General features: G+C 43.4%; 1 protein-coding gene across 2 annotated transcripts; it reads left to right on the forward strand.

Moving 5' to 3' along the window:
- The first annotated feature begins 21236 nt into the window (after positions 1-21236).
- LOC144505523 (forkhead box protein I1-ema-like) lies at positions 21237-24661 on the forward strand. 2 transcript variants are annotated; one of them, XM_078231650.1, is made up of 5 exons: positions 21276-21840; positions 22123-22140; positions 22505-22507; positions 23028-23045; positions 23081-23313. In XM_078231650.1, the coding sequence occupies exons 1-5, from the start codon at positions 21276-21278 to the stop codon at positions 23311-23313; spliced, it is 837 nt and encodes a 278-aa protein (XP_078087776.1). The 2 variants fall into 2 exon arrangements, with proteins under 2 accessions (XP_078087775.1, XP_078087776.1); XM_078231649.1 differs by lacking the exons at positions 22123-22140; positions 22505-22507 and having other exon boundaries at positions 21237-21840; positions 22784-24661.
- Positions 24662-25882: the final 1221 nt, after the last annotated feature.

Below are 25882 nucleotides of genomic sequence, written 5' to 3' on the forward strand. Positions count from 1 at the left end.
TATCTGCTTCAAGAAGATGACCATCATCCCGGTACCTAAGAAAAACCAAGCAGCATGCCTTAATGACTATCGGCTCTGACATCCATCATTATGAAGTTCTTCGAAAGGTTAGTCATGGCACGAATCAATTCCAGCCTCCCCGACTACCTGGATCCACTACAGTTTGCCGACCGCCACAACAGGTCCACAGCAGACGCCATTTCCCTGGCCCTGCACTCAACCGTGGAACACTTAGATAACAAAGACACCTATGTCAGATTCTTTTTATTGACTATAGCTCAGCCTTCAACACTATTATTCCCACGAAACTCATCTCCAAACTCCGTGGCCTGGGCCTCAGCACATCCCTCTGTGACTGGATCGTGAACTTCCAACTCACAGACCACAATCAGTAAGGATAGGCAACAACACCTCCTCCACGATCATCCTTAACACCGGTGCCCCACAAGGCTGTGTTCTCAGCCCCCTACTATACTCCTTATACACCTATGACAATGTGGCCAAATTCCCCTCCAATTTGACTTTCAAGTTTGCTGACGACACCACCGTAATGGGTCGGATCTCAAACAATGATGAGACAGAGTACAGGAATGAGATAGAGAATCTGGTGAACTGGTGTGGCAACAATAATCTCTCCCTCAATGTCAACAAAACAAAGGAGATTATCATCGACTTCAGGAAGCGTAAAGGAGAACATGCCCCTGTCTACATCAATGGGGACGAAGTAGAAAGAGTCGAGAGCTTCAAGTTTTTAGGTGTCCAGATCACCAACAACCTGTCCTGGTCCCACCATGCCAACACTATAGTTAAGAAAGCCCACCAATGCCTCTACTTTCTCAGAAGACTAAGGAAATTTGGCATGTCAGCTACGACTCGCACCAACTTTTACCATACCAACTCTCACCATCGAAAGTATTCTTTCTGGTTGTATCACAGCTTGGTATGGCTCCTGCTCTGCCCAAGACAGCAAGAAACTACAAAAGGTTGTGAATGTACCCCAATCCATCACGCAAACCAGCCTCCTATCCATTGACTCTGTCTACCCTTCCCGCTGCCTCGGCAAAGCAGCCAGCATAATTAAGGACCCCACGCAGCCCGGACGTTCTCTCTTCCACCTTCTTCCTTCGGGAAAAAGATACAAAAGTCTGAGGTCACATACCAGCCGACTCAAGAACAGCTTCTTCCCTGCTGCTGTCAGACTTTTGAACGGACTTACCTTGCATTAAGTTGATCTTTCTCTACACCCTAGCTATGACTGTAACACTCTCTCATTTCCTTTTCTATGAACGGTATGTTTTGTCTGTATTGCGCGCAAGAAACAATACTTTTCACTGTATGTTAATACATGTGACAACAATAAATCAAAGCAAATCAAATCAAATTCCTCAATGGTGTTACCCTGCCTATCTCTGTAATCTCCTCTAACCCCACAAAGCTTAATGATATCTGCGGTCCTCTAATTCTGGCCTCATGAGCATTCTTCATTTTAATCAAGCCACCTTTGGTGCCTCCCGTTATTTTTTAAATATTCATTCATGGGGTGTGGGCATCGTTCCAACATTTATTGCCCATTCCTAATTGCCCTTGTACTGAGTGGCTTGCTAGGCCATTCCAGGTGGCATATTTAAGAGTTGCTGTGTATTTGACGTCACATGTAGGCCAGACCAGGTAAAGTTGGCAGATTTCCTTCTTTAAAGAACATTATTGAATCAGATGAGTTTTTTTATGACAATTGAGAATGGTTTCACTGTCATCTTTAGGCTTTCAATTCCAGTTTTAGCTCCACGTTCTGGAATTTCATCTCTCTGCATGTCCGATTCACCATCTCATTTTCCTCCTTTAAGGCACTCCTTTACCCTACCTCTATGGCCTAATATCTCGTTACCTGGCTTGGCGTCACATTTTGTTTTGCAGTGTTCCTGTGAAGCATCTTGGGATGTTTTATTATCTTAAAAGTACTCTATAGATATAAGTTGGTGTTTCTCCATAAACGCACTCAGGTTAAACAAAGGTTTATTTTTGACATAATCAAAACAAAGTGACCAGGAAATGAACCGAAACAAAAGCCAATCACGTAAAATTCCGAGCCAGCTCAGATCGCATTAATTGATGAGCTTGGTGGGAGATGAGCAGTCAGTTGCAACACCGCTAATGTGCTGTTCATAACTCATCTTGTATTTAATATTTCAAAGTAATGGAAATCAGACAAAACATTATCTGACACTCTCTGGAATTAATTAGATATTTTCATTCAGTTTGAAATCCCCTTGACATTTACACAAATGCTAATCTGAGGCCACTAAGTTACATTTTTTGCCTTTTGTAACTAGAAATATGTGAATCAGGGATTAATGCACTTTAAGTGTAGCCTGATTACAAATTTTTAACAAGGGAAGTTACAGCTTCAATGAAACAGCACTAGATTGAAGTCTATGCGAATGTTAAACAGGCTGCTGAGTCGCTATCACTGCTTTCATTATGCAAAGTCCAGATTTACCACCGTGAAAAACAGCATGGTGTTCCCAACCTCAGAATAACTCCCCTATATTGAATTCCACATTCCCACCACCTCATTCAGAAATCCACTTGTGTCTGGGGAACCTGGGACTCCCACTTTCCTAGAGTAGCTACATTTCCTGCCATGTATTCACCTTCTAGTCCAGCAAAATGACATGATGGTGCCCCATTCTTTAACTTGCATCACCTCAGCTCCTTGTTTCTTTCATTCATTCACAGACGTGGGCACCCAGAAGAAAAATACAATTTGGACCAGTATTCTTAGTTACCCGTTTTACTGGTGTTCCATTTTAAAGTGGACAAGACCAGTACAGAACAGCGTTCTCATTGCTCCATTTTACTGTTTTTTCCTTCACTCTTGACAAGCTTAGCATTTATTGCCCATTTCTACTTGCCCTTGGGAAGGTGGTGGTGAGCTGCCTCCCGAATTGTCCATGCGGCATAAATCCGCCCGCCCACAGTGCTTGTTAAGGGTGGGACGGGAGGGAGTTCCAGGATTTTAACCCAGCCACAGTAAAGCAACAGCAATTTGGAACCAAGCCAGCTTGGGTGTCTAATTGGCGGTGGTGGTGTTGCCATGCCTCTCCTGCCCTTGCTGTTCTAGGTGGTAGAGGTCGAGGGTTTAGAGATGGGCACCAGAATTCTACCGCCTCGCCTGCCACGGAATCGGAGCGGGCAAGGGGCAGACAATGGAAATGTCTGTTGAAGTTGGGTGGGAATTTCTGGTCTCACTTGAGGATGATGTGGAGATGCCGGTGTTAGACTGGAGTAAACACAGTAAGAAGTCTCACAACACCAGGTTAAAGTCCAACGGGTTTATTTGGTAGCAAAAGCCACTAGCTTTCGGAGCGCTGCCCCTTCATCAGGTGAGTGGGAGTTCTGTTCGCAAACAGGGCATATAAAGACACAAACTCAATTTACAAAATAATGGTTGGAATGCAAGTCTTTACAGGTAATCAAGTCGTAAAGGTACAGACAATGTGAGTGGAGAGAGGGTTAAGCACAGGTTAAAGAGATGTGTATTGTCTCCAGACAGGACAGTTAGTGAGATTTTGCAAGCCCAGGCAAGCCGTGGAGGTTACAGATAGTGTGACATGAACCTTGAGGATGCCAGAGAAGCTTTGGCAATCCATAATGGTAGATGGTACTCAATGCATTCATACTGTGCTGCTAGTTGAGGGGGTGAACATTTAAAGTGGTGGATGGATTTGCTATTACTACATTCCCATAAGGATGCTGAGCTGGTGTCATATCCAAAGCATCTTGCCAAGTTTCAACAGATGCTGCCAGAGGGAAGCAGATTTGCATTGGGCCCAAATTAGAGAGTTGTTGGCTAGTTTAATTGCTGCTAATTACACTGTATTTCAATTGCTACCATTCAATGAGCATTGGACCAGAAACAATCACATCTCTCTGCCGCCCCCATTGTCGTGGCTGTTTTCAACGCCCTCACATTATGTGAGCCGGGGACCCGAGTTTGATGCCCGGCTTGGGTCACTGTATGCAGTTTCCATGTTCTCCCTGTGTCTGCATGGGTTTCCTCCCACAGTCCGAGAGACCTGCTGGTTGGTGGATTGGCCGTGCTAAAATTTCCCTCAATCAGACCTTCACAGAATCAAGGTAAGGAAAGTGGTGATACCACAAGGTACGAGAAGAATTTTTAAAGCATTCGTTCGTGGATAATGTTGCTATGGAGAATGTCGGGCTGATTATTATTAAACCCATAATCAATATAAAATATTACTAAACCTATAATCCTGAGTACGTGAGCTCAATTCCTATCATGAAGTTGAAAATTTGAATTCAGTTTAATGGTAATTGTAATAAAAGTCCAACTCAAGTCTCTGAGGCAAAATAAGCTTTTTTTTTATTTGTTCAGATATCAGTGGCTGAAACAATTTATTGTCCATCCCCAATTGCCCTTGAGTGGTTTGCTGGGCCATTTAAGGTCATTGCTGTAGATCTCAAGCCACATGTAGACCAGACCAAGTAAGGATGTCAGATTTTCTTCTGATAAAGGAAGGAATCATTTAATGGTCATCTTCATCATATGGGGCAGCATTGTGGCACAGTGGTTAGCACTGCTGCCTCACAGCACCAGGGACCTGGGTTTGATTCTCGGCTTGGGTCACTGTCTGTGTGGAGTTTGCACATTCTCCCTGTGTCTGTGTAGGTTTCCTCCCACAGTCCAAAAGACATGCTGGCTGGTGGATTGGCCATGCTAAATTCTCCCTCCGTGTACCCAAACAGACACCAGGGTGTGGCAACTCAGGGATTTTCACAGTAACTTCATTGCAGTGTTAATGTAAGCCTATTTGTGACATTAATAAATAAACATTAGACCTTTAATTCCAGGTTTCTATGGAATTCAAATTTTACCATCTGACATGGCGAGATTTGAACCCGGGTACCCAGAGAATTAAACTGAGGTTTCTGGATTACTGTGAAGCATTGACTCTATTCTCTCTCCACAGGTGCTGTCTGACCTGCTGAGTTTCTCCAGCATTTTCTGTTTTTGTCTCTGAATTATTAGTCTGAAGACAATACACTACACCACTGCCTCCCCACTTGCTTTCATTATCCACTCCAGCCAATACGTGACTTTGCTCCTGTTGTGCCTGCCGCACAGTCTGTTTTAACCCTTATACGATGGACAAAGAACTACGAATAGACTTCTTGTTAGTACAACCAATATTTATTTAAAACACACAATCAATAATCACCCACCCAACCAACAATAAGTTATCTTACAGAAAATACTAAAGTTCAAGTCCAATGCGAGACCTTGACTTAACTTTGCGTGACTGGGAAGTACCCAAGCAGATATTTGCCTTTATCTGTGCGCTGGTCTTGGTAGTCCTCTGTGTAGTCTGGTCTGGCACTCTGGCTCTGGTCTTCCTTCCTTCTCGGGTGTGGTGGCTCTCCTCGTGCTGGTCGTTGCTGGTGACAGTCACCGTTGTAGTTCGTTCGTGGGGTCAGAGAGAGAGATTCTTGGTGACACAGCACCCTTTATACCCCGTTGGGTTTTGCGCCCCTTTTGGCCATTGCCAATCAATCGATCAGGAATTGATCACCCTGATCGATAAAGTCCAATCGGGTGCTGCCACACCAATCTCTGGGTGTGTCCCCAACGGCCATGTCTGTAGGTGCTGGGGGCACGTAGGACACACACCTCCTTCCCAAATAAGGGGTTACGGCGCCCCTATGTCTGGTAAATAACCCAGTTTGACCAGAAAGTCTCTTTTGTCCTGGAGATGACCCATATCCTGTGTATTCACTCGTCTGAGTTGCAGCCTGTTTATCTCTGTCTTTTAGGTGACAGCCTGCTGTTTTAGTTCTTGCCCAATTGTCCCAGAGTGCTTTACAAATCGCCATTTTAGGTGGCCCATTTGGCCACACTCCCATACTGATGTCACCCTTTCAAGTGGCTACTCAGGCGACTGGAGTTGGGCAATAAAACCTGACCTTGCCAAAGATGCCCACATCCTCAGAATGAGTGACAGAAGAAAGTTCCCCTGATTGCACTGGCACTTGAAAACCATAGCCTCACAGTCCCCTGATTTCCCACCCGTTTAAATTACCAGTTACATTTTTATCTTAGATCATCATGTTGTTGCCATGGACACATTGATTGAGAAGGAATCTCATGGAAGGAAAGTTACAGTGAAGAATTGTGTTTAATATTGATTAAATGTCAGAGATAATGCTAGGCCGTGCACATTGTTTTGGCTAAGCACCAAAAGGATTTACCAAGTACACTGTCACCTTTCCAGCACGGAATGCTCGGGACGAAGACACCTTTGGATTTTGGAATTTCCTGGATTTTAGAATCACGTTAGAATGCCAAACGCATGGTGTGTGAATCAGATATGAATATGTACCCGAGACATAAAACAGTGATAAGACATAATAAAGAACTCACAGGTTATTTTCTAAATAAAACTTGCATTTTGCAGCAGATTTCTTGCATGTCATTGTTTAAAAGAAAAACAAACAATCCCCTGGGTCTGCTCAAAAGTACCGCTGCAAATGGACTGAGGGTAAAATATGGCAGCAGACATGGGCTGAAATATACCGGCCGTTCCAAGATCCCGTTTGTGGGAGGAAACTGGAGCACCCGGAGGAAACCCACAGACTTTATCTGTATAGCGCGCAAAATACACTTTCTACTGTATACTAATACATGTGACAATAATAAATCAAATCAAAATCAGACACTGAGAGAACATGCAGAATCTGCACAGCCAGTGACCCAAGCCAGGAATCAAACCCGGGTCCCTGGCGCTATGAGACAGCAGTGCTAACCACTGTGCCACCATGCTGCCCCTATGATGAGAATGACCATTAAATGGTTCCTTCCTACCTTAGAACAAAATCTGACATCTTTACTTGGCCTGGTCTACATGTGACTTGAGATCCACAGCAATGACCTTAAATGGCCGGTTCCCTGGTGGCGGAGGTTATAAACAACGGGGAAACCAGAAGATCCTGTCACCAACCAATGGTGGACCACCTCCAATGTTGCCGCAAATATGTTGTGGTGGTAGTGGAAAATTTCGCCCATGGTGACTATAACATGGGAAAACACAGCACGAGTTCACGGTGTAACACTGGATCCATAATTCTTGATGTGGAGATGCCGGCGTTGGACTGGGGTAAACACAGTAAGAAGTTTAACAACACCAGGTTAAAGTCCAGCAGGATTTATTTGGTAGAAAAAGCCACACTTCCATAATTCTTCCCAGTGATGCATCCAAAGATGGTTCCTCTAAAGCTTCAGTAGAAACAATAGGGTAACTGTAAGGGCCATCACCTTTACTATTTTGTGATTTGTTGAAGTGCCACAAGTGATGAGCCTGAGAGTTTCATAGGTCTGCTTAAACGAATTCTCGACCAATGGTGTTCCCAGATTTTGATCTTCTGTTAATGGAGGGGCTCAGATAGATAGATACCCTATTCCTAAAACTGAAGACCTCCATGCTTAATTAGCAGGGGGCCTGAAGTATACCAAGTTGGATCTCAGTCTCTCCAGCAGCTGGAACTTGGATGAGGATTCTCAGAAGATGGTTAGTATTGTTGAGAAGTTGAGTTTGTGACGTTGGAATTTGATGTTGGTAAAGATGTAAAAAATTGTAAAAACACTAGAGGGAAAAAAAACATTTTCCTTTAAAAGCTGGTGTTTTGTTTCAGTGCTTGGAGGTTTAAAATGCAAAGTACATACAGAGACCAAGCTGAAACTTTTGCATTAAAAAATCAAGCAGTAGTCTTGACAAGACAACCTGTGTTTTTTATTTAGCCCAATCAATTTAAAGCAGGCACTCAGCTACCAGGGACCTATAAAATTGGAATTTTATGGTGTTGACAACATCAGACCAACCCTATTGTAGCAAAATTGATAGATCATCACAGATATAAAAGAGAGTCGGGAGGGGGGAGGGGGGGGGGGAACATGAGAGCAATAGAAGAACTGCCACCTCTCAAGCCTCAAGAGGGAGAAAGCAGCTCTCTATTCTGCCAGCTTCAGATATCTCTTAAAAGGACGCACCATTTAACTAGTGAAAGGTACCAAATCAGTAAGAACTTACAGACAGAGGAATCAATAGAGGAGCTCCAAAAGATTCTGAAAGCCACAAACCAGGTTGTATTTTTAAGAGTGACTTTTAAGATTTCCATTATTTTTTTTTTGGTTAATGAACGAGTGTGGTACTTATTTGAACAGCATTCCATTAGAATCTTATTTTATTCGGTATGTTACTTGCTTAGTTAAAGTTCCCTGTTAGTTAAATAAATAAATTGTTAAGTGTTCATTTTAAAGTGAGTGTCAGGTACTTTTGTTAGTTAACAACTAAATGTTACTAAAGGACAGTTCATACCTTCCCACACACTTTTAACAGATTACGAGACGAGATATTCCGCTTTGGGGAATTCGGTTACTTCTCAAAAGAGGGTCAACCTCCGCATCGTAACATTATCAACTCCCACAAAGGACTATACCAGTACACACATTTACCTACTGGAGTCTCATCAGTCTGTGCCATTTTCCAGTGTATGATGGAAAATTTGCTGCAAGATATCCCTAAACATAATGATGTATCTATATGATGACCTAATTACCAATGCCAGTTACTTGTGGTGCATCACCCATATGGAGTGGGAGCAGTTTTGTCCTACAAGATGTCAGATAGAGTAGAAAGACTGCATTTGTGTCAAACGCTAAAAAAAGGATTCTCAGATAAGGAAAGTCTGACTAATTTATGTGGTGAAGAAATTTCAGCAGTATATATGTGGTGGACATTTCACCACATCACAAGTTGGTCACAAACCATTCTTGGGTTTATTCTGAGAGGATAAACCAGTGCCACCAATTGCCTCTGCAAGGGTGCAGATAAGGGTTTTACTGCTAGCTGCGCACAGCTACTCTTTCCAGCATCGTCCAGGAACACAAATATTAAATACAGATGCACTGAGCTGCTTCCGTCTGCCACCGACAGTACCTTCACTGCCGGTACCACAATAAATTGTGTTGGCAATGCACTTGGTGGAGACTTTGCTGATCTCAGCAAATCACATAAAAACTTAGGCCAAAAGAGACCCAGTGGCACCTAAACGCTCTGTACGGTAGAGCCAAGGAATCATGCTTACTGTTGGTGTAGACGGAGTAATGGGCTTCACATCATTGACTTCACGCCTGACGGACAGTCTTGAGTTGCAGCAGTAAAATCGTACCTTTGTTAACGATAATGCTGCGTTTCTGTTGAAAACAGAAGTGAAATCTAGGTACTTTGAAACCATATGACGATGGTACTTTGTTTAAGGCTACCCACAGTGTTTGGCTCGCATTCAAGCCTGCCCTGCTGTGGAATAGTGAACAGACTAAAATCAATGGCAATATGCTTTCATGTGAGAATTTGGTGACAATTATCTTGCAAATTCATTGTTAAGATAAAAGCCACAGACAGTAGTAGAGCCTGTTAGTCCCAATTAAAATAGGAAAATATTTTTCCATCCCATTAGCTATAGGAAAAGGGTCCTAGGGTCATCTGCTGACTGTGTACAGAGTGGTTTCCATTAAGAGAAATAATGTATTAGTAAGGCTGAGAGGAAAATAATATTAGTTATTTCTGCAATGATAAACTGGAATTTAAAAATTACAATTACAAAATATTTCAACTAAGTAACTACAGTGGCACAGTGGTTAGCATTGCTGCCTCATAGCGCTAGGGACCCAGGTTCATTTTTCGGCTTGGGTGACTGTGCAGAATCTGCATGTTCTCCTTGTGTCTGTGTGGGTTTCTTCCAGGTGCTCCCATTTCCACTCACAGTCTGAAAGACGTGCTGGTTAGGTGGATTGGCCATGCTAAATTCTCCCTCAGTGTACCCGAACAGGCAGTGGAGCTTGGTGACTACGGGATTTTCACAGTAACTTCATTGCAGTGCAATGTAAGCTTGCTTGTGACACTAAAAAAATAAACTTTAAACTTTAACTTTCAGACCTACTGCCATATTGCTTCTTCTCCAAGGAACAGCAAACAGAGTAGCCGTTCAGCCTAATGGTTATAAATCATGACTGCTCTGTTCCTAAATTCCATTCACCATCTTTAGCTTTGTGTTCCACAGAGGATAGGAAAAGATTGAAAGATGAAAATGTGAAGTGCAGGAAGGTTCAAGTCTAAATCTAAAGAGAAAAGTCAATGCTTGGGCTGAATAGTGATTTGGATCAAATCAAGCAGTGTGCAAAGGGGGGACAGAGATTTAACAAAGGGCATGAGTGACTGAGGTCATTTTTGGGAAAAGTAGTAAATGTTAACATTAGCATTGCCATGTCTGAATGCATTGTCATGCCCAATACAGGCATGTCATGTTATGAACTTTCAGTCAATACTTTTTAAAATTGGATACAAACAAGCTGCTAAGATGGCTGCTGGGAATCATATGACTTTTGGCATTTGGACTACAGATTGTATCAAGTTTATATCTAATTGAATATGGACATAGGGGAGGGTACTTCACTGCCATTTGTGGAATTCACACATCCCATTGTTCAAGGATGGACCAACACCTGAAGACTATGATGTTTCCAGATTGCCTGTTTATATGTTTCATACTGGACAGAAGGGAAGATCAAAACTCAATGGCCACTATCAACTTCCTATTGCATCAGAATGGCTTCCTTCATCCAAACTAGACTGGATGTGCCCCAGAAATGTTAACCCAGCAATCATGTGATTGAAGATGATCTCAGGAACTGCAAACTTATGACCCCAGGACCAAACACACTCTTCAGAACCATCAGATGTCACCCAGTCTAAGAAGCAGACTCTGAAACCAGCTCAAGTCATCAAGCAGCCGAAGTACTTAAACTGTTCCGGTTTCAAAGTTCACCTGAGAACCAACTTCCTAGATATTCGACTACAAGAAACCTCACAAACTGCTGTCAATCCTTCACATTACAAGACTATGACTTCAACTTTACATCATTGTGTGTCTGTGTGTGTGCGAGAAAAAGAAAGAGACTGAATGTGCGATGTTGTATTAATTTGGGGTAAGTGTGTGAGTATAAATAACCTCCTTTATTTTAAACACACACAATCTTGCTGCTGAATTATTTAATTGAAATGCACACTCCATGGGAAGAAAATACACACCTCTTTCCATATAAAACATTGCTGATAACAGGCAGTAGCAGAGCATGTGCATTCTGTCTGCGATAACATGAAGGATTCACAACACCATGGATGAATTAATAACACAAATAGAGATAAGAGGATTTAATCAAGTAGCCATTTCTGAGATATTGTTATAGGTAACATATTCCAAGATACCTGAGTTTTAGAAATTATAAGCAAAATTGAAAAGGTGGAGGGTGGGCTAGCCTGATAATGAAGGATGAAGCACTAGTATATCCTTTCTCATCTCTGTCTTTCTCTCACCTGTGGAGTACTAGAATAAAGAAGTCTTGCGACAGTTGTTTGGAGTTTTGGTGATAAAGCAAACAAGGGATAAAAGTTAGTTGCATAAACAAGATGTTAAATATGGGAAAATATGAAATTATCCAGTTTGGTAGGAAGAACAGAAAAGCTGAATTTTTTTTACAAGGTGAGAAACTAGTTGATAAATATTCAGCACATTAATCACTGGAAGTTGATATACAAGTATTTCAAGCAATTATGTAAGCAATTGATATGTTAGTCTTAAATGAAATGGGATTAGATCATGAAGTCTGTTTGCAATTTCCTACTATAGTGAAACCCTAAGTCCATGAAATCTTTCCTGATAATGTCAGAAAAATGTTCAGTTTGTCTATAATATAATCTATAATGATGAAGGAATTCTGCATAGCCTGTACTCCTAAGTAGTAACTGGTGACTTCAGTCCAAAGGTGAAAAGGTGACCAGTGGATGAGAATAGGTTATATGTTCTGCTGTGATCTCCATCCTCCTCTCACAGGCAAAGTCATCCAGTACACCTCATGTAAGCTCACTAGGCCTTTGTATTACCGTCCCTTCCACTAAGATCTAGATGTGGATGGAAGAGGTACTTGAAAAATGTCCCTGACATGTTTTGCGCCTGATCTCCTGTCACACATAATCCCTCTAGCACATTCACAGCCTAGAGAGACAGAGAGGCAGAAAGAAAGCCCTTGATTATGAGGGAGCTGTGATAGATAGAAGGTGAGAGGAATAGTTATCTACAGATAGAGAAATAGGTAGGAAGATAGAAGAATTGAGGGAAAGGAAGAAAAATAGTTAGAAATTACTATAAAATTAATTAAAGATAGATCAATTACACATATGGAGATATATATTAAGAGATGTATTCTGCATAGATAGAGAAACAGATTGTTACATATGAACAAATTAGACACTTAATAAAATAGTTAGGAAGTACTCCTGCATCCTCAAATATATCTTTTGAAGATTTTGTTGAATGTTGAGCTCAGTGATAAAGCTTTGAATTTGAAGTTATTTCAGACAGGGAGTAATTTTTCCGCCTGTGTATAAGATGATGTTGCCAAGGGGATGCATGCCAAGCAATGTGTCCAAATACCCTGCTGCTGCTGGGGTAATGCTCTCAGCAACAAGTGTTCCTCTTCAGCAGTAACCTCATGGTAATGGCATCAGACCAACTCATTATAGGCTCATTCTCAAGGCTTGTCAACATGACTATTCTATGGGTTAATGATTATGTGCACGTTTTGGATTCATGGAAAGCTTTTGAAAACCTCTTGAACAAGCTCGACTGAAAGGAACTCTATTAGCTCCCAAGCTCAAAATAAAAAAAATAGACAGCTGGCGTTTCATTCGTAGTCTGCTGAGGTGAGCACCTCTTCTCAGCCAGTAGATCAAACAGGCTATTGTCACATAACAAATGGATGAAGGGCCAGAGGGTAACTGGTACCTAAGAGCTCGGCAAAGAACCTGTACCTTTCTCAGAGAAGAAGGAAAAACTGTGGTCATAGAGTCATAGAGGTTTACAGCATGGAAACAGGTCCTTCGGCCCAACTTGTCCAACTTGTCCATGCTGCCCTAAGCTAGTCCCAACTACCCGCATGTCCCTCTATACCCATCTTACCCATGTAACTGTCTAAACACATTTTAAAAGACAACATTTTACCCACCTCTACTACTACCTCTGGCAGCTTGTTCCAGATATTCACCACCCTCTGTGAAAAAATTGCCCTCTGGAGCCTTTTGTATCTCTTCCCTCTCATCTTAAACCTACGCCCTTTGGGAAAAGATATTGACTATCTAGCTGATCTATGCCCCTCATTATTTTATAGACCTCTATAAGATCACCCCTAAGCCTCCTACGTTCCAGAGAAAAAAGTCCCAGTCTATCAAGCCTCTCCTTATAACTCAAACCATCAAGTCCCGGTAGCATCCTAGTAAATCTGTTCTGCACTCTTTCTAGTTTACTAATATCTTTTCTATACTCGGGTGACCAGAATTGTACACAGTATTCCAAGTGTGGTCTTACCAATGTCTTGTACAACTTCAACAAGATGTCCCAACTCCTGTATTTAATGTTCTGACCAATGAAACCAAGCATGCCGAATGCCTTCTTCACCATTCTGTCCACCTGTGACTCCACTCTCAAGGAGCTATGGACCTGTACCCCTAGATCTCTTTGTTCTATAACTCTCCCCAATGCCCTACCATTAACTGAGTAAGTCCTGCCCTGGTTCAATCGACCAAAATGCATCACCTCACATTTATCTAAATTAAACTCCATCTGCCATTCGTCATCCCATTAGCCCAATTGATCAAGATCCCGTTGCAATCCTAGATAACCTTCTTCACTGTCCATTATGCCACCAATCTTGGTGTCAACTGCAAACTTACTAACCATGCCTTCTAAATTCTCATCCAAATCATTAATATGAATGACAAATAACAGTGGACCCAGCACTGATCCCTGAGGCTCAGGCCTCCAGTTTGAAAAACAACTCTCTACAACCACCCTCTGGCTTCTGTCAAGAAGCCAATTTTGTATCCATTTGGCTACCTCACCCTGGATCTCGTGAGATTTAACCTTATGCAACAATCTACCATGTGGTACATTGTCAAAGGCCTTGCTAAAGTCCATGTAGACAACATCAACTGCACTGCCCTCGTCTACCTTCTTGGTTACCCCTTCAAAAAACTCAATCAAATTTGTGAGACATGATTTTCCACTCACAAAGCCATGCTGACTATCCCTAATCCGTCCTTCCATCTCTAAATGACTGTAAATCCTGTCTCTCAAAATACCTTCTGACAACTTACCCACTACAGATGTGAGGCTCACCGGCCTGTAGTTTCCAGGCTGTTCCCTGCAGCCCTTCTTAAACAAAGGCACAACATTTGCCACCCTCCAATCTTCAGGCAACTCACCTGTGACTATCAATGATTCAAATATCTCTGCTAGGGGACCCGCAATTTCCTCCCTAGCCTCCCACAATGTCCTGGGATGCACATCATCAGGTCCTGAGGATTTATCTACCTTGATATGCTTTAAGATTTCCAGCATCTCCTTCTCTGTTATATGTACACTCCTCAGGACATCACTATTTATTTCCCTAACATCCATGCTTTTTTCAACAGTAAATACTGATGAGAAATATTCATTTAGAATCTCACCCATCTCTTGTGAATCCGCACATAGATGGCCTTGTTGATCCTTAAGAGGTCCTACTCCCTCGTTACTCTTTTGCCTTTTTATAAAGAGGGGTGGGACCCAAAGCTGTAGGGTCTATCTTTCCTATAGCATCTCTACCCTGGAACATTGAGTTGCCAGTCCTGTCCTTCCCTTAGCCATTTTTCAGTAATTGCTATAATATCCCAGTCCCATGTACCCATCCATGCCCTGAGCTCTTCTGCCTTGCCTGTCAGGCCTCTTGCATTGAAGTAAATGCAGTTTACTCTGGACTTCCCTTGCTCTCTGTCTTGCTTTTGCCTGATCTGTCTAGTACTAGGATTACTGACACTGCCTTTACTATTTAATGTGCTCTCTTTAACTTCTGTACTGTCCTCAACCTTCTCTTCTCCCTACTGCTTTGGGTCCCACCCCTCTGCCAGTTCTTTCCTCACAGTGCAAGATGTCCAAAAAAACCGAACAAGTCTTGGTCAGAATGGTGTTCTTGGAGCATTTTGTTTTTAATCTTGGGTACAAGGATCGCTTCTGGCCTGTAGACTGGGTAGTCTTTAGTTGCGCAGATTTTGTGACACAGGGAGTGTGGCCAGGACTTCAGGTGAATATGTTTTGGCTATCCAACTCATAATGAAGGAATATTCATGGGTAATATTTCTCACCCTGGACCAGTCCCGGTTCCCGACAAGGCAATGGAAAAATATCTCCGATTGAGGAGAAGATGTCACTTTGCTTCAGTGGAGTGGCAGGCAATTCAACTAGATTTCCTTTTCCTCACCTATTTTTACTTCCTCCTGTGTTAAAGGTCCTGGCCTCAGCTCTACTGCGGCTTCTCAGATGTCAGCTGCTCTCCAAGAGTTCATTCCATGGGCAGGCTCTTACATAATCACCAGACTTCCCACTCCCCAGTGAAAACATTGATTTTCAAGTTTAAGTTTATTGATTAGTGTCACAAGTAGGCTTTCATTTTAACTGTAATGAAATTACTACGAAAGTCCCCCAGTTGCCACTCTCCAGCACTTGTTCAGGTAACTGAGGGAGATTTTAACATGGCCAATGCACCTAACCAGCACGTCTTTTGGATTGTATGAGGAAACCGGAGCACCCGGAGGAACCCACGCAGACACGGGGAGAACGTGTAAACTCAGCACAAACAGTGACCCAAGCCGGGAATCGAACCCATATCCCTGGCGCTGTGAGGCACAATCTGCCCCCACCCTTCAATGGGATTACTTGCAGTCATTTAACCATTAAATGGCTGAAGGTAAGACTTCTTCCTCCATTTGGGATGAAAACCCCACCTCTGAGAGTTGACAGCAGCTCCCTTGTTCCAACAGCACCGTTGGGAATGATGTCCGTTGCTGGGATTCCAGCCAGTCCCCAGTGGAGATTGTCACTGAGGTCAGACGGACTTGAGTTTTCAATTTGGTAGGAGGCCATGGCAAAGCGCTGAGGGAAGTGTGAGGGTCTTGGTGGGTGCAAGGTTGGGGGTGGGGTGGGGGGGGGGGGGAAGAAGGGAGGTCTCTGATGCACAAGAGGGGCTGTGAAGGAGGTAAATCATGTTCCCGCCAGTAGCTTGATAAATAGGACCTGGTGGGCTTCAAACTGGGCTTCCTACTCCTCCTGCCATGTAAAAGATTGTGGTGGGGTGCAAAGAGGCCCCTAAATCATCATTACTTGGCCACTTGGGGGGCTTCAATTGATGCAAGAATGGGTGGGTAATCAGTGCCCTCCCCCACCATGCATAAAATTGCAGTGCGCTCAGGGAGAGGAGTTGTGGGGAGTTGCCAACCTAATCCCAGGTGAGTGAAACATTCAGATGAATTGATTCTGACTCAGAATGATGTAGGCCCAAATTTCCACTCCTGGGTTGAATGCGTAGAGATGGCCATAATGTCCAGTTGGCAGACACCCCTGTGAGGCAGCTTTGGTTGCTGAGGCAGCTGCTCCTCCCCACTGCTCCAGTTCACCTCTGAGTCGATAGCCCCATGTCCAAAGACTGCCTCAGCTGCCAAATTTCCCTCACACTTTACTGTGACGCAGAATGAGTCCTTCTCCAAGAATAACATTCTCACTCAGCACCCCCAAACCTAGAGTTCTGCTTACACTGTGGCAGGCTAGTAGCCATGCATGAGTTCTCCCTTGCTGATTTTCCCTTTTGTATAAAGGATTGGTTGTCACTCACTTTAGTCAATACCCTCTCGGTACTTGGATGAGGGGTTAAAACAGTGTGCAGATAAAATTCTCCCTCTGTGTCAAACAACCTGTCAATTGTCTTATACGCCATCATTGGCAGCTATCTATCATTGGGTGCGTAACCCCGAGAACCCCGTGAACTGTGGGAAGCTTTTCCCCAGGTCGGTGGTGACGTTCACGAGGGGTCATAGGTTCAAGGTGAGGGGGGGGAGGTTTAACACGGATATCAGAAGGATGTATTTTACACAAAGGGTGGTGGGGGCCTGGAATGCGCTGCCGGGCAAGGTGGTGGAGGCAGACACACTGGGAACGTTTAAGATTTATCTAGATAGCCACATGAACGGAGTGGGAATGGAGGGAAAGAATGGTCTAGTTTGGACCAGGGAGCGGCGCGGGCTTGGAGGGCCGAAGGGCCTGTTCCTGTGCTGTATTGTTCTTTGTTCTTTGTTCTAAGTCACCCCTGGCAAAATCATGCGGAGGCATCAATACATCGGGGAACTGGCAGGCCGTCCTCTTGTGAAATTGGTGACTTGTTTGCTTCTGAAACAATGTTCACCTCTGCAGCAAAATTCAACTGATTTTTCAGGGTCAATCCTCCATCATGTGGGCAGCCACGATAGCATAGTGGTTAGCATTGCTGCCTCACAGCGCCAAGGACCGACTTTAGGCCTTTTTATAAAGTGGCAAGAAAAATAATATTGATCCACAGAATTCCTAGATTGCAGGAGGCCATTTGGCCCCTCATGTCTGTACCGTCTGTCTGACAGAGTATCTTACCCAGGCCCTCCCCCCCCGCCCTATCCCCATAACCCCATATATGTATCCCGCTAATTCCTCTAACCTACACATCTTGGGACACTAAGGGGGCAATTTAGCATGGTCAATCTACCCAGACTGCGCATCTTTGGACTGTGGGAGGAAACCCACGCAGACACAGGGAGAACATGCTGACCCTGCACAGACAGTGACCCAAGCCAGGAATCAAACCCGGCTCCCTGGCGCTACGAGGTAGCAATACTAACCACTGTGCCATTGTGCTGCCCATAACCTCAGGATATTTCAAAGTGCCTTGTAGCCAATGAAGTACTTTTTGAAGTGCGGTCGTTGTGAAATGCAGGGAACGCAACAGCCCATTTATGCACAGCAAGATTCCACAAGCATTAATGTGGCACTCCAGCTCACCCGTTTTATTGCTGTTGATTCAGGGATATGTATTAGCCAGGATACCAAGCTCTTGTTCAAAATGGTGCCAGTGAAATTTAGTACGTCCTCTTTGGAGGGCAGATAGAGCCTCAGATTAATGTCTCAGTTCACAGAGGGCACCTTTGGCATTTCAGCATTCCCTCAGTATTGCAATAGAGCACAGCTTAGATTATACGCTCAAGTGATTGTGTTGTTATAACAGCTAAAAGGAAATCATTGTGTACAGAGATGACTATTCAAACTGCCCACGGTCTTTAAGCCTCCAGGGTCCTCAGTTTTGGCTGTCTCTCTGCTCGTGACTCTCAGCTTCACTCACTCTAACCATCTTACCCGTGTGATTGCTGCAATTCGGCTGAACCTCTTCATCAAACATGCAAAACTGGACTCAGTAGTCCGGGATAAAATCACACAGGAGTCTATGGCAGAAAACCTGGAGTGAACAACACCTCTGTCAAAACAGGTAATAATAGCCCACAATTACACCAAAGATTACATCAATACAAAGTTACAATGATTAACTATTACAATTACAAAACATTACCACGATTACACCATTGTGGGGGGCACTGTGGCACAGTGGTTAGCACAGCACTGAGGACCCCAGGTTCAATTCCGGTCTTGGGTGACTGTCTGCGTGGTGTTCGCAATTTCTCCTTGTGTTTGCGTGGGTTTCCTTGGGTGCTCCGGTTTCCTCCAGCCAAAACTGAACTCATAATTCTGGTGTTGTGGAGCAAGGCCACTAGAGGGAACCATATTACACAGAATCTGGCTGGACTCTGCTTCACTGATGTGAAAAAGGCTTTTGGATGAGGTGTTCAATCAAGGCCCAATGTGTCCACTCAGTTGGATATAATATAGCCCATGCCACTATTTCCAAGAAACTCTCTGCTGTGCAGAAATTTGCTGCCAATTTCCGACATCACAACACTTCAGGAAAGTACTTAGTTTTTGGGGTGGTTTGAAGTTGTGAAAGGCACTGCAGAAATGCAAGTCTTTCTTTCCTTGTTTATGCTGACAGGACTGTCCACATAAATTGGACACACACTCCACCATCTTCTGTTGAGAAAAAGATATAAAAGTCTGAGTTCACATACCGACCAACTTAAGAACAGCTAGCTTCTTGCCTGCTGCCATCAGACTTTTGAATGGGCCTTCCTTATACTGAGTTAATCTTTCTCTACACCTAGTTATCACCTTAACACTACATTCTGCACCCCCTCCTTTCCTTCTCGATGAACAGTATACTTTGTCTGTATAGTGCGCAAGAGGCAATACTTTTCACTTTGTACTAATACATGTGATGATAATCAATCAATCAATCAAATTCTTCAGTGATTGAATGGTCGGTTGATGTCCGAGGATGGCCACACGGGGTAGAATAGTGTGGACAGCGAGAGTCAGCACCTGCAAAGAACAAGACTTAGTGAAACTGAGAGAGAGTGGGGACTGAGAAAAGCCTTCAGCAACGTTTTAACGGCTGCAGCAGGAGAGGGACAAAACCTTCATCTTTTGGCAAGTCTTTCCTTTAATTCTATTTATCTATTTTACTGCCAGGAGCAGAGTTAATGAGACTCAACATTGGAGTCTACAGAAGCTCCCATACTGCAATGGGGGCAGACAGCTGTCTGAAGGCTGAGGCAAAATTGTCAATGAAAATGAATAATGTCTATTCCAGCATTAATAATCTTCAACTGCCATCTGATCACGTGACACTCATCGCCTGTGGGTTGGGGGGGGATGGGGATGGTGTATGATAAAAAAAATTGTACCCAATTACTTTATTTTCTTGTCGTTATAAATAGTGTTTGAATTTCTGACTTTTTTTTCATAAGGGATATTCCCCAGAGCCAGGGAGATGATTAATGAGACATTAATTCCAAATATCCATTACTTTTTAGGGGCCCCAACTGTGTCAGTATAGGGTGGGTCTTGGTTGCGATGACCACACCATTCTCCCCCACACCCACCCCCCCACCAGCCCCCTACTCCTGAGGCCAAATAAGCCACCAATTGCTGCCTGTGGTCACAAGGGTCAAACAAGCGAGACGGAGCTGGTGCCACTGAGGTGAAGAAAGAGTTAATGCCCATAGGAGAGGGGAAGGAAGAACAGGTCATTGAAAACCACCATGAGTCAAAAAAAAGTTTAGGGTAGCTTTAAAGTCTGTATTGGCTGCCAGTAAATCGCTGTAACTATAATTGGTGTCAGGATTATTGTTAGGACTGTAAAGTCTGTAATACATGTTCATGCGTTGCTTTAATTTGCATTAGTGTTAGTTAAAAGAGGTTATTAAAGTCTGTCGGTAAAGCTAATACATTGCTTTAACTGGCATTAGTGTTAGAGTTATAAAGATTATAAAGTCTGTAGGGAACCCTAATGCACTGCTTTAACTAGCATTAGTGTTAGAGTTAAGGTTATAAATTCTGCGTTGAATGCTGCTTTATCTAGCGTTCATGTTAGAATTAGGGTTATAGATAATTTTGTGTGGGCTAATCTGTTGCTAACTAGCATTAGGATTGGGGATATTCAGTCTCGTTACCATTAATCTTTTCCTTTGATAGAGTTAGAGTTAGTTAGTCTGTGGGAGGTTCTTGCTTTATTTCTCCCTCATTTTCCAGTTTAAAAGCTATATTACACTGTAATATCTACTGTCGCTCAGCCCAGGGTAGAACATTTTACGAATCATGGAGAGAAAATGTAGAGAATGTTTGTTAAGTTGTACAATCTGAGTTCTGTCCTAAGGCTATGGGGAGAGAACAATATCCAATCTGGACTTTAGTAAATCATACCAAGAAGTTTTTTAAAAATATGTATAAGTACAATCAGGTACAGCAAATGCATGTCAAGTGGAGCTGTCCTTTCTTTTTTGATTTTTATTTGGAATTGGTTCGACTGAGCCTTGCGCAATAGTTTGCTGGGCAATTCTCAATTACAGAATGCTCCAGGCACTGTGTCAATGTTGGCAGTGTAAATAAATCACTATTTTTTTTCATCCCACCCCCACTGTAAGTAACACTTCAGCTTGGTAACTGACCAAACAGAGAGAGAAACTGAACCGTCAACATTTTGACTGGGTGATATCAACACCAATCAGTGCAGGCTGGAGGCGGTGCTTGTAACCAAACCCTGAGAATACAGGTGTATAAGTAGGAGGTGCAAGGTGCAAGTGCTTTGACAGTTGCTTTGTCAGAGAGTCTGCAGGTGATTCAGCCCTGGTTGACCTGAGCAGATTATGAGTTCGTTCGACCTCCAGACACAGTCGCCCCCTCGATGCAGCCCTCAGTTCCCCAGCATCGGTCAAGAGCCGCCAGAGATGAACATCTTCTGCGAGAACTTCTTCCACCAGCAGAACGCACAGCGGCCGTCAAACTATGACATTGAGGACTACAGCGCGTCCAGCAACCCCTACCTCTGGTTAAATGGGCCTTCCATGAACTCCTCATCTTACCTGTCGGGTTCCAATGGCAGCCCCTTTATCCCGCAGTCCTATGGGATGCCGAGGCAGTTCCTCCCCAACAGCAGCAGTTTGGGAGGCTCGGACCTAGGCTGGCTTTCCATCCCTAACCAGGAAGAGCTGCTGAAGCTAGTGAGACCACCCTACTCCTACTCAGCCCTCATCGCAATGGCCATCCACGGTGCACCAGATAAGAGGCTGACCCTCAGTCAAATCTATCAGTACGTGGCTGACAACTTTCCCTTTTACAACAAGAGTAAAGCTGGGTGGCAGAATTCCATCAGGCATAACCTTTCCCTCAACGACTGTTTTAAAAAAGTACCCAGAGATGAGGACGATCCAGGTAAACCGATCTAAAATTGTGTCATGCCTCTCCCTCTCAACTACATTCTTAATAACCAGTCCGAAAGACTTACTGGTTAGGTGCATTGACGATGCTAAATTCTCCCTCAGTGCAACCGAACAGGCGCCGGAGTGTGGCAACTAGGGGATTTTCACAGTAACTTCATTGTAATGTTTGTGTAAGCTTTTTTGTGACACTAATAAATAAACTTAAACTAATATATTAAAGTTAATAGATTTGTGAATGCAACATTGGTCATGTGTTCTGACGTTCATAGTTTAGCATATGTTACCGGCAGGGGTTGAAATATTGATTAAAGTTCCGGGAAGAAGCAATAACAGAGAGAGCAGAGGAAACTTGAGTTTATTGAACCCACATGACCTAAATGGTCATCAATACTTTAAAAACGGACAGCATACCTATCAAGGTCACAGCAATATTGGTGCTGTTAACTTGCCCAGATTTCACCTTGTGGCTTTTATCAAGAGACCAAGGTGAAGGGCCAAGACTCGCAGTGCACAACAAAGCCAAGGGTGGTGGGGGAGTGGGATAGGAAGAAAGGTTAAATCAGAAAGTTAGGTAACATCAATCTTTGGATTTAGTGGATAGTCAACTGTGCGTGGAAAGTAGAAGGAAGCTCTTCAGTTGTGAGATCCTCAAAAAGCACGTCAAGAGCCTTAGACAATATTGTTAATGTGATGAAGCCATGGGCAGAAAGAGGGTTAGAAAAGACAGTTCTGAGGGACAACGACAATACTTGAATGGGTTAGAATAGCATTCGGTTGCTCAGTGAAAACGACAGTTAGAGATGTTCAAATGTGAGGGAGACTTTCCAAAATTGTTAGCAGATTGCCACATTGGCTGTTGGGCTGACTCAGTTCACCGCCTCGTGCCATCTAACGTGTTATGTCTTTTCTTCTCCTCCCCCACCCGTATATTCCAGGGAAAGGAAACTACTGGACACTGGATCCGAACTGTGAAAAAATGTTTGACAACGGAAATTTCCGGCGCAAGAGGAAGAGGAAGTCGGATCCTAATTCCACCACCGGCAATGTTGGCACCGAGAAGTCTGACGACGGCGGCCACAAGGCACCCCAGAGTCCAGGGGTCCTGGACACCTCCTCCATTAGGACAGGAACCTCTCCGGAAAAGAAATCTTCTCCCTCCATCTCTGCTCCCTGCCTCAGCAACTTCATCTCCAGTATGTCGACTTATAACAACCCGACAGGAGGCAGGCAAGCCTCCCTTGGACTGGTCAACGACACCTCCCAGAGGATGGGACAGAATATGATGGGGTTCAGTTCATACTCACCTTCCAGTAACATCCTGGGCCAGCCTGGCTCGGAGTGGTCTGACCCGGGAGCATCGAACCGTTACGGATATTCCTCAGTGCTAAACCAGTTCAACAACCACTTCTACAACAGCATCAATGCAAACAGTCTGTTGTACACCAGGGAAGGAACAGAGGTGTGAAGGGAAGGTTCACTGAATGAAGGATCAATGTAAAAATTAAATAATTACAACAACAAAAAAAAATCCATTTTGATGCTATGTAGTTTATTTATGAGAAAACATTTCATGAGCAAATATATTCCAGTATTTTAACTCTGCAACTGGGATAAAAAGAAGTGTAGCACAACTTAAACCAAGGGTCTTGAGGTTTGGGGGAATATAGGTGTATAGTGCGGAGACTCAGGGCCCTTATGAAGTTTGAACCCATTCATTTCCATTAATGCTAAATTTCTAATGTTAATGGATCTTGACGTTCTGATTCAACAGATCATTTTCCAAACCTTCAGGCCCACAATATTTAAACAGAGCAAATCAGTATCAGAAATGGGGGTTAAGTTGCTCAGGACTGAATTAAGGGCCTCCCATCCCATTGGGGCAGAATTCAGACACCAGTTTAATTAAATATTCGCTGAGCCAATCCCCACGCTGCTGTCTCACATTGAGCCTCAGACAAGCAGGATCTCCTGGAGGTGTTGGTCTCCTCTCTGATCAAACATGTGCCACTACTTAAGGATAACCAGCTAGAGTACAATCATTGAGTGTATTTAAGACAAAGATAGATAGGTTCTTGCTTGGTAAGGGGATCAAAGATTACGGGGAAATGGTGGGAGAATAGGATTGAGAAACATACCAGCCAAGATCGAATGGCGGAGCAGACTCGATGGGCCGAATGGCTTAATTCTGCTCCTATTTTATGGTCTAATCTGTAGCAAACAAAATACTCTTCCAAAAGCCTTTGTCAATTGGCCTCTGCCTCCTGAGCTAAGAAAAGGGGAAAGCTTATCCTTTTTTTCCGAACGCTACCCATTAACTGCCCCATCCATTGGAAAACTTGTAGATATTGGCAGAGGCTCAGGAGCAGGCCTCATTGTGATCATCTTCATGGTTGATGAGCCTGACAACATTCACTTCCCACATTTGGCATGAGTAAGAAAGGTGGTAAATATTTGTCATAATATAAGTGTTCAGAAGAAGAAAACTGATAAAGATCCAAAAACATTAATAATTTTACGTAAACATTTCAATCCTGATGTTGCAAATCTCAGTATAGTTACTTAAACAAGAGAGGGTTATGGAAAGTGAAATATCGAGTGTTTTAGGCTTTCTGGAGCGTGTTAAATATGCCTGACTGTTAAATGGCATCTGGTTGTTACAACTTTCAATGAGTTGTTCACTATTTTCTGCAAACTTGTTATTGTGTCTGATTGTGGTTTGTAATTTGTACATTTTTCTTACGTTCATTTTTATGCTTTGTAAAATATTACCTCAAAAGGAGAAAGGGAAATTTACAATAAAATATTTTATAAGGGAGTTGCTTTCTTTCTTGTTCATATCATTGAAGGAAATTACTTTAACAAAATTTTAAAAAACATTCATCAATTGTGTGCGCATCTGACCAAAGGGTGTTGGCGTGTGAATGGAACATGTCTTGCTGCAGGCATCTCATGTCAGAATCAAGCACTTTCAAATCAGTTACTGTATGGCAAAGTACAGGGTTCAACTCCCCTTACACTGCTCCAGAAAACACTTCCAGGGATAGTACAAACATATGAATTAGGAGCAGGCCAGTCAGCCCCTCGAGCCTGCTTCACCATTCAATAAGATAATGGCTGATCTGACTGTAACTTCAATCCCACATTTCTGCCTTCCTTTCACCCCTTTGTTAATCAGGAATCTATCTGGCTCTGCCTTAAAAATATTCAACTCCTCCCACTGGCTTTTGAGGAAGAGAGTTCCAGAGACTATATTTCTCCTCAGCTCCGCCTTAAATTAATGACCTCTTATTTTTAAACAGTGCCCCCTTGTTCTAGATTCTCCCACAGGAGGATACGTCTGCTCCACATCCACCCTGTCGAGACCCCTCGGGATCTTAATGGTTTCTCTTCTAAACTCTAGCGGATACAAACCTAACCTCTCCAACCTTTCCTCATAAGACAACCCGCCCATTCCTGGCATTAGCCTAGTAAACCTTCTCTGAACTGATTCTAACACATTTACATCTGCCCTTAGATAAGATGGTCAATACTGTACACAGTACTCCAGATGTACAGCATGGATTAGAAGGTGAGCACAGTTTAAACTGTACAATCAAACATTCTCAGAGCAGACACAGGGCACAGTGGTTAGCACTGCTGCCTCACAGAGTCAGGGACCTGGGTTCGATTCCTAGTTTGGGTCACTGTCTGTGCGGAGTCTGCATGTTCTCCCCGTGTCTGCGTGGGTTTCCTCTGGGTGCTCTAGTTTCCTCCCACAGTCTGAAAGGCATCCGATCAGGTGCATTGGCCATGCTAAATTCTCCCTCAGTGTACCCAAACAAGCGCTGGAGTGTGGCAACTCGGGGATTTTCACAGTAACTTCATTAGAATGCTAATGTAAGTCTTCTTGTGACACTAATAAATAAACTTAAACTTAAATACTGTATAAAGCTGCACCGACAGTGTCACAGCAACACTCCCAAGGCAGCGACAGCATGGGTTAGATAGAGTGAAGATACACTGCCTACACTCTCATTGAAGAAAGAAAGAAGCAC

This window comes from Mustelus asterias, chromosome 16 (genome assembly GCF_964213995.1).
Source record: "Mustelus asterias chromosome 16, sMusAst1.hap1.1, whole genome shotgun sequence".
Classification (NCBI taxonomy): domain Eukaryota; kingdom Metazoa; phylum Chordata; class Chondrichthyes; order Carcharhiniformes; family Triakidae; genus Mustelus; species Mustelus asterias.